This window comes from Desmodus rotundus, chromosome 12 (assembly GCF_022682495.2).
Source record: "Desmodus rotundus isolate HL8 chromosome 12, HLdesRot8A.1, whole genome shotgun sequence".
NCBI lineage: Eukaryota > Metazoa > Chordata > Mammalia > Chiroptera > Phyllostomidae > Desmodus > Desmodus rotundus.
In genome coordinates, this window is record NC_071398.1 from 89,007,755 (window position 1) to 89,025,186 (window position 17,432).

The window sequence follows — 17,432 nt, forward strand, 5'->3', positions numbered from 1 at the left end:
TCTGGGTTAGATACACAGACTCCATAGACAAAGGGAGATGTCGTTTTCCTAATTTAGGTAAACATTGTACCCCTCCTATTATTTTAAGTCATGTTCAGTAATATGTACGTCAGTTGCTGTGGTTCTAGTGCATGGAGAACGTGCCACTGGTTGGCATCTTAGGCTTTTGGAATATTGGAGGCTTTGGGAGCACTGCACAGGATGGCAGAAATAAGTAGGCAGGGCTCAGCCTGTAAAATGTACAATCTCGTCTTCCAGTAAGCATGTCAAGGGAATGTTATTTTTCTAACTTTAGGAAGATATGCAACAGAACATCCTAATTCGACAAAATGTTTTTTAACAGGCGTTACAGTAACTCATAGCTACGGTGTAAAAAAGCACTGCATTAATTAGCATATGTATAAATAATGGCCGAACACTGCCATGGAAAGCACATTGAACTGAGAATTGGAAGACTGGATTTTTACCTGGTTCGAACCGTGCCCCTTAGCAAGTGTGTTCCCTAGTGTTACTAAACCTCTGTGATTAGTTTCTCCAATGCCAGGGCCTTGAACTTTGAAAATCTAGAAGGATCGTTTCATCTCTGACATACTTGGATCCTCATTTATTCTACCTTTTTCACGTGGAGAAAGTGATGGATAATATGTGTGTGCATTTCATAGAGACTCATGAACTGTGGATAATGTAATAATTCCATCTGGCTCTGTGTAAATCACACCACACAGTAATTACTTGGTTCCTTGAAGAGAGCGCTGGTTCTTATTAATGGGTAGAATCATTTCATTAGAATTTATGGAGAAAATATAGTCATTGTTTTCAACTGTTATTTTGGTGCAGAATTCTTAGCATAGTGTTATTAATGGCACTATTATTACATTAGTACATGGACCATAAACCTAGATTAACAAACTATTATTAAATATGCAGTAATTCAAGCTAAAACAACACTTTATGTGCACGATACATATTATTATATTTTCTTTCAACATCCACTTACATGTCATCTTGGCTCTGGAGCTACTGCCGGAAATGGGAATACCCACATGCTGATTCTTGGGACTCTCTCCAAAAGGACTTTCCAATGGAATCAGTCAGAACAGACAAAATATTGATTGGTTAATTGATGAAATCATGTCAGAAGGAATGAAGAAGAATAAAAAGCACAAGTCCTGTGTGACTAATGCCATTTGGCTCAGGGCTTCAGATTGGGGCATTTCATGACGTTTCCCTTATTGTATGGTGTGGCCTTCTGAGTTTTAAAAATAACACATTCTACAGTAGATCTTTTGTGAAAGTCTTGTAACTCAACTCCGAAAAAATGCAGACGAATGGCATCTGGAAAATTGTTGTAAAAGGTTGAATAGGGGTGCGTTTTATGGGGCTTCCTGAAGCTTTTACATGCAGAAGGTCAATGTATCTGTCAGTTGCCTGCACAAAACTGTGACAGCTTGGAAAGGGCAAGAACTGCTTCACAAAACCACGTTAACAGCGGGACTCCCTATTTGACCCTGGTTCTACTGGGAAGGATAAAGGCACAAGAGAGATGGAAGGAATTAACCTCACTTGGGAAAAAGTCCTCGAGGCTTATCCACGAATATGTCTTTCTGCTAAGATGATGTCTTATAGGTGCCCACATGCCTTGCTGAAGTGACTCATTTATTTGGCATTGTATTAGTTAGAATCTAGTTTGCCACACACAACAAAAAACTCAAATTTAAATACATAAAGTTCTATTGTCTTGCTAAAAACATTTGGCTTCAGCAGTCCAGGGCGGGTGGGACAGTTCCCAGAAGGTCAGGGACTCATTCTAGCTTCCTCCCCCTTTATTTCTAAATTGTGGCCCTTTTAACATAGCCCAAGGTGGCTGCTGGAGAGCCAGCATGGCTTCCTCCTCCCAGGCAGCAGGAAGGAGAAAAGGGGAGGAGATGGGCACATTCCCTCTCTTTAAGGACACTTCCAGGAAGTTTCACTGCCTCTTCTGTTCCAGGGGTGTCCAAGCCACAGTCCACAGGCCACATTCCCCAGGGTGGCTATGAATGCGGCCCAACACAAAATCGTAAATTTACTTGAAACTTTTTTTTTTTGCTCATCAAAAAAAAAAAGTTTTTGTTAGTGTTTATGTATTTAATGTGTGACCCAACGCAGCTCTTCTTATTCCAGTGTGGTCCAGAGACACTACAAGGTTGGACACCCCTGGCACTCCATTAGCCAGAGCCTAGTGGCGGGGCACTCGAGTCAAGCTGAAGTGAGGGCTGGACATGCAGTCTTTATTCTGCGCAACATTTGCTCAACAAGGAATCAAGGACTTTATTCCCGAGAAAGAAGGGAGAATAGATACTAGGTTATTAGCAGAGGTCTCTGCTACAGCATTCAGTCATTCATTCATTTGTTCATTCATATGCTGACTCGTTCTTAGGTTATTACGGGCCAGGTATTTTGCTGGTGGTCCCAGTGCGTTCCACTATGTGACCTCCAGGTTTCAGGACATGGAAACAGCTCCCACCTGTGCGCTGGGAAATCTATTCTTTTTCCAAGCCACTCTTGACTTATTAACTTGCCAGTGGCCAGGCTTGGTTGTGGAGCCACCCTTACGTTGTGATCCATTCCCTGGTGTGCCTGGGGCTTTCGTTGGCCTCTTATAGGGTCCTTTTTCTCTTCCTTTTCCTGAGATCAGAGCGTATGGTATAGGCAGGGTGCACAGGGATAATTTTTCATCTTGTTGTCCACAACTCAAGGGAGAAGCTGGGTTTCATTTAACCAAGGGCAATATCATATCATTGTAACACATGAAAGGGAGTAGAGCTTAGGTGGGGCATGTGAGTACTAGTGTGGCTTCACATGAGTCTCTTGGAATTAAGTTTGAGGAAAGAGGTAAAAGTTCCCATTGTTTAAGCCTTTTAAAATATCCTCGAACAACGTAGCACACTTATTCATTTAATAGTTCCGCATCTGCTAGATTCCATGACTGTGCTGTGTGTGGAGGATACAAAGATACGTCAGATGAAGTCTCCCTCTTCTGGGGCTCCCAGGGGAGCGGTTCAGCATCTGCAGGAGACTCAGTGAGAGGGCTTCTCTCGGTCCGGGCCCCTCGCCCTCACTCAGTGCGGGTGCCAGACCTGGAAACAGATCATTACTATATTTTGGGAGAACAAGGTAGGGAGCACCCAACTCTGTCTCTGGTAGCAAGGGAGGTGCCAACAAAGGCCCCTCAGAGCAGGTGGCGTTTGCATTGACTTTTGCAGGATGTGAGACTGCTCTGTGCAAAATCATGATGGGAGGGAAGGAGAGGTGACATGAATAGCGGAAGCAATCTGCAGAGTCATGGGGTGGATGGTGGCACCTGGGGAGAGTGGAGACCGAGAGTGGAGTGGACACCAGGACAGAACAGGGAGCAAGCGCCAACACTTACCTGGGGGACGCAGAGAAGGGGCAGAGGAACCAATAAAGGGGGCAAAGAAGAAACACTTATTTAAAAGCATGAATGCTTTTAGACATGCTTTTAGAAGTCATGGGAAGACAATGTTTTCAAAAGAAGGGGTAGCTGGCAGCAACAGATGTTTCGGATCAGGTTAAAAGTATAGATGACAAAGAGCAAGCCGCAGGCTGGCAGCCGGGGTGACATTAGTGACCTCAGCAATTTGGTTTCTGGACTGCTGGGGCAGGAAGGAACAAGACTGAGGCGAGAAGGGGGTTTGATGGCGTGAAGACAGCGAGCGCAGGGAGGAGGGAGAGAGCGCAGGGCTAGAGCAGACCCGGTGGCATGGGAGCCTGGGGGAGAGCAGGGTGAGTGTCTGCACAGGTGGGCAGGGCAGCTTGCGGAGAGCCAGTAGGGAAGAGGGAGCTCTGTTGGCTCATATCATCAATTTGAAGAAGTCTGGGAAGATTATGTCTGATGGCCTTGGTTGTCCCCGAGGGGTAGCAGGCGAGGCCACCTGCTGGAGTGAGACAGGCGAAGCTGGTGGAGGGATACGGGAGGAGGAGCCTGCACCCTCATTTCCCCCAGTCCCCCAAAGGCATCTCACAGCACCTTTCCATCCTGTGGTCTACCCTAGAAGGCTACCTTCACAGCCCGAAATAAATAGTTTAAGACAAGACGCACATTTTGAAACATCTTTGTGCTCTCGATATTTCTGTAGCATCCGCTGAGAAGGAGAACGCCCAGCCCTTTGTGGTCCTGCCAAAGGAATTCCCCGTGTACCTGTGGCTGCCCTTCCTCAGACACGGCTACTTCTGCTTCCACGAGGCCGCGGAGCAGAAGAAGTTCAGCGCTCTCCTGAACGACTGCATCAGACATCTAAACCACGGTATGGCACGCATGCCCGCTTGCCCCCAGCTGGGCTGTTTCTTCTCAGTTGACCTGCTCAGTCATCTGTTAGAATGCTTGCTAGAAAAAGCCACAGGTGGTGTTGCCCCGGGTGTGCGCCTCGGGGAGCGTGGAGAACGAGCCGGTTGTTTAGTCTGGTCTGGAGGCCTCAGTGGGCGGGAATGCGGAGCAGGTGTCTGACCCCACACGTAGGCACACATTGAGGCACCATCTTCCACATGTAATTTTGCATATAATCCATCCTCCTCCTTGTAACTGATGGTTTAAAATCTATATGACAGCAAGAATGTACCAGGTGTCCCAGGCAAAATCCTAGTCCTTAGGACATTTCTCGTTTATTCCCATCTTCCTCTGAAAGCTAGTTACTCAAAACTTTAAGGTACATAGGAATCACCTGGCGAACTTAAACGCAGATTTTGGGGGCCCAATTCTCAGCTGCTCTGACTCACTGGGTCTACAGCAGGCTCCCGATTTTGCTCTTCTAACAAACTGCCAGAGCCGGTGACGCTGTTGGCCCACAGGCCACGCTGCAGAGGTGTGGCCTCAGACCACGGTGCCTCGAGGTATGGATTTAATTCACTTTACGTCTCTAATAAAGCTTTCCATTCCGACGTGTCATGTTTTTGCTGAATGGATGTGAATGCTGGTTTTCTGGCCTCCGTGAAGCCCTTCAGTTACAGGCACTTCACGAGGGAGCTCGGCAACTACCCGTGTGTTAGGGGGTAACTAGAGGGTACCACCTGGGGAGGAAGGGAGCTCAGTGCTTCAGCCTCTTCGAGCAGGTAACAGTGGAGTTGCCGCCTCATCCCCCTGTGCTTTTACTTCCTAATAAGGCTAATTTCATTGTGCACTTACTTTAAAGCTCTGGAGTTTCCCCGAGAGCGTCAGGCCCATGGAGCACGAGTCACCAGTGGTGCCCGTCAGCCTGTTCTTGATTTTAGCTTGTGTGTTGATACACCAAGTGGAAAAAGATAATGTCACTCTATTTTGCTATAGCAACTCTGAACAACATGGGTCATCATGTTGGCTCATAACTAGCTAGGGACTTTATCAAAATGACACCCTTATTAATATCTTGCCTTGCGGTTTTGGTGGTTTAGAGACAGAATCGCCCAGCACTGCCGGCTCTGTCTGGCTCATTTCTCAGCACACTCACACCTCTGGGTTCGGGGCTTTGGTCTAGTACGAGCATGCACTTGGCACTGAGTGCAGACAACCACAAAGTTTCCTCAGCAGAGAGTATTCTCGGCCCAGCCAGATGGGACTCGCTGCACTCCCCTTCCATGGACATAATAGGAATTTCTCTGGGGAGTCTTTGGGTGGCGTGCCGCCCGCATTCAGATTCCATTTATGGAAGCGTTCGGGCGACCGAAAACCCAGCTCTGCTCTCCAGCATGTTATCGCATCGCAGGCAGTGAGGTCATGAGGTCCTGTCGCATGGCCCTGGTTCCGTGTCACATTCCTCTGTCCCGAAACCACTTTCCCTGACAGAGGCTTTATGCAGACTTTTTGTGATTTGGCATAACTTCCAGTAGCTCCAGGCAGGGCCAGAGACGATCAAAACATCGCAGGGGACAGCCCCTGACCCTCCCTGCGATGAGCTCATGGGTCTTTCCCTTCTCGCCTGTGTTTCTGGGTTTTGGAGAGCATACTCTAGCGCTCTTCTTTATAGAGCCCCTCCCCCACTTTTGTCTCAGTCTCCACCTGTTATGCAATGTGTGATCTTGAATAAACTAGCAAGAGGATTCTCAGACTGCTAGTTAACATTATTTTTTCCATGATTACCAGAAGGGATTAGAAATTAGGGCTATGATACCGGCCAGAAACCCTGAGGGGCCTTCAGGAGGCTGCTGACTTCTACCCCCAGGTAACTAGAGTAAGCTCTGCCCCCTGCTTCTGTGCGCCGTGGACTCAGGCCACTAGGCCTCTGTTGAGAACTAGGAGTGAGACATCAGCGGGCGCCGGACCAGTGTTCATCCTGTCCACTCACAGGTCCTCAGGGATCCTGCCCCTCCCCACGTTTACTGAGATATGAGGGACATATAACATTGTATTCGTTTAAGGGGTATAATATAATGATTTATGTATATATTGCAAAATGGTCACCAAAATAATTTTAGTTAACATTTGTCACTCACATACTTACAATTTTTTCTTGTGATGAGAACTTTTAAGATCTACTCTCTTAGCAGCTTTTAATACACAGCACAGTAGTGTCCAGTAAGTCACCACATTGCACACGACATCCCAGAATACCTTTGGGCCCCTTTCACTCATTTCTTCCACCGCCTCCCCCTGCCTCTGCAACTCCCGATCTCTTCTGTTTCTAGGCGTTCGGTTTGTTAAGATATCAAATGTCAGTGAGATAGTGCAGCTTCGGTTTCTCTGCCTGACTTATCCCACTCCTCTTGAAGCCCTCAAGGGATATTCCAGGGCAGGTCATTTCGTTGCCTTTGGGCTAAATTCCATTGAGGACATCTGTCACTTGGGGTTCCAGGACGGTTCCTTAGTGCTCAAATCCCACCAGAGCCCAATCCACTTGCCCCGGAAGTTCTGGGCTCGAACTGATCTCAGTATTCATGTCCATTTTGAATCCAGAACTGCTTATCTTGTTCCTCTTTTGGGTTGGGTTCATTTCTTATTTAACCCTGACAGAGGGCCTGATTACACCCTGTTCTTGGACAATACGCCCTAAGGGAGGGAAGGACAAGGAGAGGGCTCACTGCTTCTCTGTCCTTTAAGAGAGGAAGCTGCCTCTGGAAGCCTCAGAGGTTGTTTACACTTCTGAGGAGCACAGAGGCGTGTGTCGAGTGTGTGTGTGTTGTGTGTGTATGTGTATTCTTTCTGGCACCTCCTCACTGAACAGGCATAAGAAAACACCACGATGAACCTTTAGCAGAACATCCCCCTCCAGCACACTGGACTAAATATCCAACTCACGGCCTGACCTGTGCCTGGAGCCCCTGCTGACCCGTGAGTGTTGGAACTAACTCTGCAACCCGTTGTCCCTGATGGGGGAAGGCCAGGACCTCAATGTCCCCCACCACAAAATGGGATTTATGTAAAGCCATGGTATTCCAAGATGGTTCTGTTGCCCAAAGTTCAGCCTATTTTTCAGAATTTTGTTTGCAAAATATTGTATCTACTATACTATACTGTACTGCAGTTACAGAGATATAGCTGAAACTCACAGTAAATGCAGAGGGCTGTGCACCTGCAGTGTGGGGTAATGATCATTATTGGTACGTGTCTGTCCTTGCAGCTCAGGAAGATACTTCTCGGCGTGGGAATTTGCAGGGAGGGGGAAAAGTGTTTCTGGCAGGCAGAATAGGATATGTAGCGGCCAGGAAGAGAGGGTCAGAGCATGGACCATTAGAGGAACTGAAAGGATTTTGTGTGGCTGGTGCTTAGAGAGGAGACAGGAGCCAAGTGAGGCTGGGGAGATGGACAGGATTCAGGCCATAAACGGCTTTGCAATGCATATTGAGGGATTTGCACTTTATTCTAACAGCAACAGGAAACCATTAAAGGGTTTTAAGCAGATAAGCGACTCAGCCTACATTCATTTTAGAAAGGTCACACTGGCTGGAGTGTGGGCAGCAGAGGGGAGGGTTGCATGCTGGGAGGCCAGGAGGCCACTTAGGAAGTTTGGGCAGCAACAGAGGGTGGTAGCTTGCACCAAAACGGGTGACTGTGGAGATGGCAGGAGGTGGCTGGGTGAGTTATCCAGGAAGTAGACTCAACGGAAATTAAGGATAGATATTGTGGGGAGTTGGGCAGCAGTGGGACAACCCAAGGAGAGCGCCCCACGTTTCCGCCGTCTTCTGAGATGGGTCCTCGTGCAAGGAGGACCCGTGTCCAGGGCAAGGGGGCGGTGCCCAGTGCTGCAGATGTTGTGAAGGACACATTTGGGCACAACCAGGTGAGAAGTCTCTTAGACAGAGGCTGGAGAGAGCAGGAGCACAGACTGACGTGGAGACACAGGTGGGAGGTGAGCAGCCTAGTGTGGATGTTGAGGACGGGGCTGCCATTGTAGGAAGGATATCGCTGGCAAGGCCCCTCCCTCAGAGGCACAGGCTCTCTTTTATCTCTGTATCCCTAGCAAATGGCCAAGGGCCTGACGCCTGGTACAGGCTCTGCAAATATGTCCGCCCTCCATCCTTAGATGGACTTGCAAACTTGCCCATGTGGGAAGGAGCGTGGGACATGTGTGTTCGTGCAGCTTAAAGCAGCTTGTACTCAAACTTTAAACATGAAAGTAAAAGGGATTGGTGCTTTTGTGTTAAGCACTAACATATTCACTCACTGCGTGGACCTATGATTTTACCTTTGGAAGTTTAAGCAACGTATTTATTAGGAATCCAAAGCCCTTGTGCAATTCGGTGACTCAGGCTCTCTGACTCACCCTCTTTGTACTCAATTGCCAGAGTCTCTTCTGCGATGTATTTCAAGTTCGTTGCCACCACCCTACTTTGGGACTCATAGAAAACATGTCCAGGGGCTTTTCGCTGATCTTACTTTTCCCAGTTACTGCCACCTCCTTCTGCATGTGGCAGCCAGATAAACCATCTTCTTAAGCACAGTTTGTGATTACAGTCTTTCGGTGACATTGCTTTGGTCCAAAATTGGAAACACTTCATTCTAAAGACACCGAGTGGCTGGCTCTCATTTCCTACTGTCCTCAAGCATAAGTCCCCTCCCCCCCAACCTTGCTGCACTCTCCCACCCTCCCAAGTCAAATGGACGTTTTCCACACATATTTGGCCTTTAATATACCTGGAACAGCCACTCCTCACCTATTCCAATTCCCTCTTGCCTCTTTAAGAATAAGCGTTAGCCTGACCCAAGCCACGCAGGTCACAGGGAGGACTTCGCCAGCACCTCTTATCGGTCCCACTGACGGAACACTCACTGCATCCTGCCTTCCAATATTCATTCTCGTGTCTGGTCGTCCTGCTTCTCTAACTCTACCCCACTGCCTCCAGGGAAGTCTCGTGGCACCCTTCGTACCCGCCCCTGCAGTGCTCAGATGTCTCATGTTTCCTAAAATGGTTTGGAGACACTAATGACTCCAGAGTTTAAGTGTGATTTTAGGGATGACAATTATAACTGTGGTTTGGGCAAACTGATGAACACTTTGGCATGAGTGAGTGGAGGAATTTGTCAACATGCCAATATAAATCTGCCATGCACTGGATGAGTGGTGATTCTGGGAAGGAGATGGGATGCTGGCGACGTTTGGTCCAGCAGCACTGTGCTAGCTTGAAGGACAGCCAGGACAGCCACTAAACAAATGCCAGTGTCCCCATCACCATGAACACTGAGGAAGAGGGGACAGTAGAATGTCTGGGAGGCATGAAGGCACATGAGTTGAAAAAAAAATTAGTATAACAGAAGAGCCCAGAGAATTCTGATGAAAAGAACAGTCATGAAATGACACTCTGTGAACTTCAAGTTGATTCTTCAATCATCCATGACAAGTATGACATCTGAGGGTGCTTGGAGTGATGGAGTGAGCCAGGCTGAACGTGGAACTAGCTGTGGGGTTGTATGCCTGGGCTCTCATCGCAGAAATCCCATGTCTAATCAAGTGCCTTTATTACATTTGATTTTGACACTTGCACATTTTAGTTCAGTGTTGCTGAATCAAATTGACTTTTAAAACGCAAAAGAATCTTACGATTCAATTTAGAGCAAGTCCTTTCTGCTGTGTTTATTTGAGCACAACATTCTATTCTCTTGGTACTCAACAGCAGATCTCAAATCTATTTTCACTAACTTAATTTCTCCTCGGCTCGCTATCATCTAGGATGCAAGTTCATTACTTGAGGGACTAAGTGTCTGATATGGGCATCTATTGATTTGAACTAAAAACATATCATGAATTTTATTTTGTTACATATGAAAAGATACTTCTGATTTTGTGGCACATGCTTATATTTATAGACACATCTGTGAGTCTGAAAATTCTAACTATGGGACACTGCAAATGAATAATGTTTGGACATAGATAAATAAAAATACAATTTTTATAAACATCTCTTTGTATGCTTTTACTTATATCAGGTATTCTGTGGTGTACTTTTGTTGCAATGCATAAAAACCTCTATGCATTATAAGCAATAATACTTGCTAAATTGCTGTTTAATTCCAGTTTCCATAGGACTATCCTAAATGAAATTCCTTAAAAGGACTCTCTTTGCAAGGAGACTTCATTCTTTCCTTAAGTTTAATCGGTGCTCTTTGCCTCGTGCAATTAATACTCTACAAATCATAAATGTTTCTCTCTATCCCTTTGTGAATATGGCATTTTTCTCTTAAGAAGTTATCACTTCCCCTCTCTGACCCTTGCTCACTGTTCATAAAACTATAAATTTGGAAGGGAACTTAGAGGTTACCTGTTCTAACCCTTCAGAGGTGGTTCACGGTAAGGTTGAGATAGTGACTTACTTGCCCTAGGTGACAGCTAGTTAGAGGTACAGGAGCAGTTGTCCTGACACCTGGTTCTTGACATTGGTTTCAATTGTACGTATCATATTGTCTCTTCAGCATTACTTTTTAAAAGACTTTTTCACCTCTTTGTCTTTTAAAACACATTACTATTAAATCAAACTACTCTTGCAATACATTTGCATAATCCAAAGAGAAGCAAACCTGGAGGTAGTCACCTCAGGTCATCTGAGCCCTGGGATAGGTCTGGTTTCTTGAGAAGTAATACGGAGTTTAACTTGGTATTTTGTTCACCAGCTAAGCACGAGTACATCTTCTAGTTTAGATATGCTCTGAAGATCAAATATTTGATCGTGTAGCTTGTTCACTGGTTAAATGTTGTGCAGTGTAAAATGCAAACCATATATGGTTTTGTGAAATGGAAATAAAAACGAATGTGCTTTTAGGAGGGTTACACTGCTTGTGAGGACATGGGTTGGAATACTTTAAAAATAATAGAGCTAAAATAAGCCAGACAGAGGAAAACCAATATTGCATGGAATCCCTTATATACGGAGCCTAAGAAAAGGTGAAGTCTCTGAAACCCAGGAGAATGAGGTTGCTGGGGGTGGGAGGAGGGAGAACTAGGGAGAGCCTGGCAATAGGACACAGAGTTTCAGTTGTAAGATGGATTAGGTCTGCTGATCTCAGGTAAAATATAGTGACTACATTGATAACACCGTGCTATCTAACTAGAATTTGCTAAGAGAGTAGAACTGAAACGTTCTCACCCCACAAAAGGTAAACACATATGATGATGAATGAGTTAATTAACTAGATGGAGGAATCTTTTCACAATGTATGTGTATATCAAATCACCATGATGTACATTTTAAATATCTTTTAATTTTATATGTCAAGTACACCTCACTCAAGCTGAAATAATAGATCCAAACATGGTTTATTCAGCCATATTATTTATCCTTATGGATTTACTTCAACCACTTGAAACCTTCAAAACAACCTGAGTTAGAAATGACAGAACAGGTCTCCATCAGAAGCTGGAATAAATAGAACTGCTGTCTCTTCGCCATTTAGCATTTATCACCACCGGTACATGCAGAGGCTTGGAGTTATTTGTTGCCTAAAGCTACGTTGTCATGGAAATACTTCTAAATGCTTCTTTTGGCCTGTGAGCCACAGCTATCATTTCGGTGAAACCATTGCTTCTTGCCCACGCCCCCACTACTTCCCATGAACCAATAGCTATTTCGGTAGGAGGGTCTAAAAGTTGTGTTATTATGGTTGTTAGGGGTGACAAATTGCAACAATAATAAAAAAGACCAAACAGAGTTGAAACTAATTCAAGCAGTTTGGGTTTTTTTTTTTTTTTGTCTGTGCAATTTGGACTGGGTAAATTCCCAAATCACGGGACAGTTTGTGATGTTATTAGGATGGACTTTGCCAAGCTTAAATAGCTTTCAAGATTTTTTTTTTTAGCTGTGGGTGGAATACGGTGAGATTGGACATACTTATTAAAATGACAGAGCAAGTGGGATGGCTGTTTTAACATGTGGCTAGATAACCACATTATGAAATAACTCCATTTGGCATACATCTCTGGATTTGTTTCAAAAATCAACATTCAGGGGAGCTCGGAGAAAATTCTCACCGAGTTTTATGTAGTGGTGAGCCATAGCTCCCTGCCTCAGACTGGGAACACACTAGGAAAAGGGGAGATGGGAGAGAACCGTGCTAAACTGGCTTCTGTCCATTCTGTGAGATGTTTTGAGTTTTTCAATTAAATATTGAGTAGTCATAAAAGGATGCTTATGAAGTATGAAGATCATTATTGCTACTTCTGTCATTTCTCACGTGCCCCTCCCCCATCCTCTTACTTCCTTTTTTCCCTTGGAGAAAGCACCATCCTGGATCTTGTGTGTTGCTTTTTATTTATTTTTTATAGCTGTGTTGTGTACGTGTAATCAATTTTGCATGTTTTTAGACTTTATCCTCTGGGATTTAATTACATGTCTTCCTCCATGACTTCCTCTTTCAATATTATACTCCAGTGATTCACCCTTGTTATTCCTTGCAGCTGTATTTCATTGATTTCATTGCAGAATATAATCTATTCTATTAACACACCGTAATTTGTAATATCCATTTTACTGTTGACAGGCACTTGGGTTGTGTCCATTATTTATTCATAACAATGCTGCTATGAACCCTTTCTCTTTGCTGCTGGTTTATAGAAATTTAACTTTGATTTGGTTTGCCTCTATTTAAAGGCATGTTTACATCTGTGCTTGAGTGTGTTTTGCCTGCAGTTTTTCTCTTTTGCAACGACATTTTTAGATGTTGCTATCAAGATTAATCTTGCTTCGTAACACGAGTTAGAGAGTATGCCCCCGCCCCTTTTTTCTTTTTCAATAGTCTGCACTTCGTTGTGCAAACCGAAATTACTTGTATCTTTAATATTTGAGGGACTTGCCTATAAAGTCATCTTAGCTTGGCGTTCTTTTTTGAGGGAAGATGTCAAACTACTGACTTCGATTTTTAAACTGTTAGAGGGTTATTTAGTTTTTCTATTTCTCAAGTCAGTCTCAGAAGGCTGCAGTTTCTAGAAATGTATCCACTTTGTTTATACTTTAAAATTGAGTGGCATAAGTTATGCATAATATCCTCTTATTTTTAAGCCCCTGTTATTCTCTGTAGCATCTGTCGTTGTCCCCTCTTTATCTCTAACATTGTTTACTTGTGCCTCCTCTCTGTTTTTAATGGTCAGTCTTCCTAGAAGTTTGTCAATATTGTGAACTTTTCTAAAAACCAAACTTCAACTTTGCAGATTATTGCATATTTGTTTTCTATGGGGCTGATTTCTGAAGTTGTCATTTTAATTGCCTGTCCTCTATTTCCCTGGGCCTTATTTTGCTAGATTTCTTCCCCCTTATCTCTCAAGGTAGCTGTTTAGCTCATTGTGGTTGTTTTCAAATGCTTGCAAATTCTTGGATGCTCTTTCTTTCAGAAAGGTGGGGCCCGATTTTCCTCCTCTTGAATGTGGGCCAGACTTAATGACTCACTGATTACAAATTCAATGTGACAGAAGTGATGGCAGATGACTTTCAAGAATAGGTCACAAAAAGAACAGCTTCTGCCTGGCTCTTTTTCCTCTTCTGGGCCCCTCACTTGGGAGAACCCCGCCGCCATTAGAAAGAACACACAAGCAAGCCTCTACGGAGGCTCCTGTGGAGGGAAGCCAAGGCCTCCTGCCAACGGCCAGCACCAGCTTGTTGGCCATGGGAGTGAATGACCTAGGAAGTGGATGCTTCTGTTTCAGTCAAGCCTTCCGATGACAGTAGCTTCGGCCAATGTTCGACTGCAGCCCCACAGAAAACCCTACGCCGGAACCACGCAGCCGTGTGGCTTTTGAATCCCTGACCCACAAACTATGAGATGGGATAAATAATGAATGTTGTTTTAAGCCATTCGCCTTTGAGGTAGTTTGTTTTGTAACAAGAGTAAACTAATATACTCACTAATCATCAGCCCTTTTGGGGGTAGTGTATTCTGAACCCTGTTATTCTCTACTACCTTTCACTTAGAGATAGCTATGAAATTCCAGAAATGAACAAATACCTCTAGAAGTTGTTTAGTGTGTTCCCCTTTCTGTTCAGCTGTCTTGGAAGCTGTGCTTAGTGAGGGTAGGAACCTTGTGATTTAAAAATTTGAGTTCACCTAGCTGCCGCCTTTAAATGTTATACAGGTCAGTAGTCACAGTAACAGGAGTTAACAGCCAGTGAGGGCTCTTGGAGAGCTGCTGTGTACATGGGAAGAAAAAGAACTGTGTTGTGGTGCTGCACGGATAGCTCAGTTGGTTGGAGCATCGTCCCTATGTGCCAAAGTTGTGGGTTCGATCCTTGGCCAGGGCACATCTAAGAATCAACCAACGAATGCATAAATAAGTGGAACAACAAATTGAAGTTTCTCTCTCTATGCCTTCCTCTCTCTCTAAAATAAATAATTTTTTTAAAGGAATGGTGCTGTTTGCTATATAAGCATCGACTCAATGATTCCACTACTCCTGTGGGCATCAGAATCCTGTGGAGGGCCTGTTAAAACACAGATTGCTGGGCCCCGTCCCCAGAGTCTCTGAATCAGCAGGTCCTGGCTGGGCACTAAGAATTTGCATTTCTGGCATGGTCTTTGATGATGCTGATGCTGGTGCTAGCAACCGTACTTGCAAAACCACTGAATTCACTCATTTCCTCTTCACCGCAGTCCTGTGAGGTGGCACGCTGATGCGCATCGTCCCCATTTTATAGATGAGGGTTCTGAGGCAGCTGGGAAGACAGCTGGTGATGAGTGCATTGTAAACCCAGGTGGTCGGACTCTGAAGCCCATGCTCTGTCTACCCCACTGTACCATGTGACTTCTTAACCAGCAAGTTCTTATTAAGCACCTACTGTGCACCCGTATTTGACTAACTACTATAAAAACAAAATTGAATCCAATTCTTATTCAGAGCCAGATGATTTGAAGTTAGTCACATCTTACTGAACTTGACTCCAGCATGGTTAATTTCATAGTATCTGTCTAAAAGGGAAGTCAGATGTTGCACATTTGTTGAAATCCAGGTGGCAGTTGAGAGACAGAAGTTAAGGTTTTTCTCTGCTGTGAAACATGAAGTTGTGCCTTAACCCAGATGGTTGTTGCCATGGTAAATTGTGAACTGTAAAAATGCTCTCCAAAGTCAGGATGTTTTGGCTTATGTAAATACACCACTGAGAATAATTTTGTGGGGTGTGTGCAGAGGTGGGATTGAAAAGTCATGGTATTTTGTATGTATGACCATCTCCGTATGTTTGAAGTGCTCAGCCCTTATTATTATTTTTTCCTTCCAGCATTTTTGTACGCTGACTGGATTCCTAGTGTGGCTTCTGGTGGGGGGAAGCTCTGACTTGACCTGAATTTTGGGGGGAGACCACACTTTCTGCTTCCTAGTGACCGCCATCTGGCTGTTGGTGGGACCTTCCTATTTTGAGGGACTTAGAACAGGAGGTGAAAGAGAAGGAAGTAGGAGAAGAACAATGACATCATAACATCCACTTTCAGGCCCAGCTACTCCCTGTCCAGTTCCCTTTTCTGAGGGTGATCAGGGCACAGTTCTGCATGGAGAGCAAGGCTGAGAGCTGAGACTTCTCTTCCTTCGTGCTTCCCTATTCCATCCCCAGCTTTCTGCAGAAAGCAGAGGACTGCCCAGGCTGCCCAAATGCCCGGTTTTGTGCATGTTTATTTTTATAGCATGTTTATTTATATGTGATGGGCAGATGATACCTTAAATGATGAGGTAGGCAAAAGTGGAACAGAAAAACCATTATTTCTACCGTATCTAGAACATTGTCTTGGGTGCTGGGTGAGGGGAAACAAACTGAAAATGTACAGTCACTGCTTGCAAACAAGACTCAGGTGTAGGGGTCGCCCATTCAGTCGATGGTGGAGATACTTGGGAATCATTTTCTCCTGGCTTTCAAGGAGACGTGAGATAAAAGAACCTGATGTCAGACCAGGAACATCACCTCACCTCATTCCATCTCCCTTCAAGTCGGCTCTTGCCCAAGCTGAAGCAGCTGTGTTCTAAAGAACACAGGGAGTCAGGCCAGATGCCCTCTGGTAACACGTGTTGTCCTGTCCTGTCCTGTCCTGTCCTGTGCTGTCCTTCTTCAATCCCTGGGAGGAAGATAATAGCTGAGGGTCTCCCCTCTTGTTTTCTTTTTTAAGACATCCGATGTCTTACACATTTTGAAAATCAGAAGCCTTTGCATAAAGTTGCAGAGTCCTCTGATAATAGCCATGAGTCATTCTTGCCAAGAACGCAGGTAGTGGGCATCCGTCTAGCACTTCTTGTCAGAAGGAGCCTCCCTTACACAGACTGAGCTGTACTTCCTGGCATGATGTGCCCTACTCACAAACACAAACCACACAATTTTGCAACACGGCCGTTCAGTAAGGGCAGTCAGCTGGGCCACTTTTGATATGTGTATTGCGTGTGCGTGCATGCGTGTGTTGTGTTGTGTCTGGGGGGGACCACACCCCAGCTTCTAGTTGGCCTTGCTGACGCCGCTCCATTAATACAGGTGTGCACTTCATACCCTTCGTGTACATGCAAGTCATCATATTTGATTTTTGACTTTAAAGTGAGCCAACTTCCCCACGTGTGTGCTGATGAATGAGCAACAATAGGAGGAAAAAGGGATATTGAATTCTGGTTGTCTGAAACAAGGGCAAGACTTCCAGTGTTTCTTCTCGAAGGAATTTGCAAACAAAAGCTTCTAAAGATTGCCAGAAAGTTCTAAATATCTTTAATTTTGAGATAGGTTGATTGACATTTGTGGTGGCGTTTGGCTGTGAGGAAGTGTAGAGAAATATCCAGCAGAGACGAGTGAGTTGCCATTGAATAGGGAAAGTGGCCTAAACTTCTTCTATCTCTGGTTTCTTTCTGATTTCTAGTTTTATATAATGTTTCATGGTTTTAAATGAATCTGGTAGTATTTTATTCACACGGTTTGGCCTTGTACCAGGTCAGGAATCTAACTCACTCCTGACCTGATTAAGATGTTCTTAGAAATGTGAATTTAATAACTGGAGAGAAAGGAGCAGATCTGAAATTGAAATATTT

General features: G+C 44.8%; 1 protein-coding gene across 1 annotated transcript in view; it reads left to right on the forward strand.

Moving 5' to 3' along the window:
- Window positions 1-17,432, forward strand: part of NIBAN1 (niban apoptosis regulator 1) — a 121,990-nt gene that overhangs the window by 53,650 nt on the left and 50,908 nt on the right. Inside the window, exon 5 of the mRNA XM_024552662.4 lies at window positions 4,137-4,304. Coding sequence (XP_024408430.2) covers window positions 4,137-4,304 — 168 coding nt within the window. The remainder of the gene's footprint in view (window positions 1-4,136; window positions 4,305-17,432) is intronic.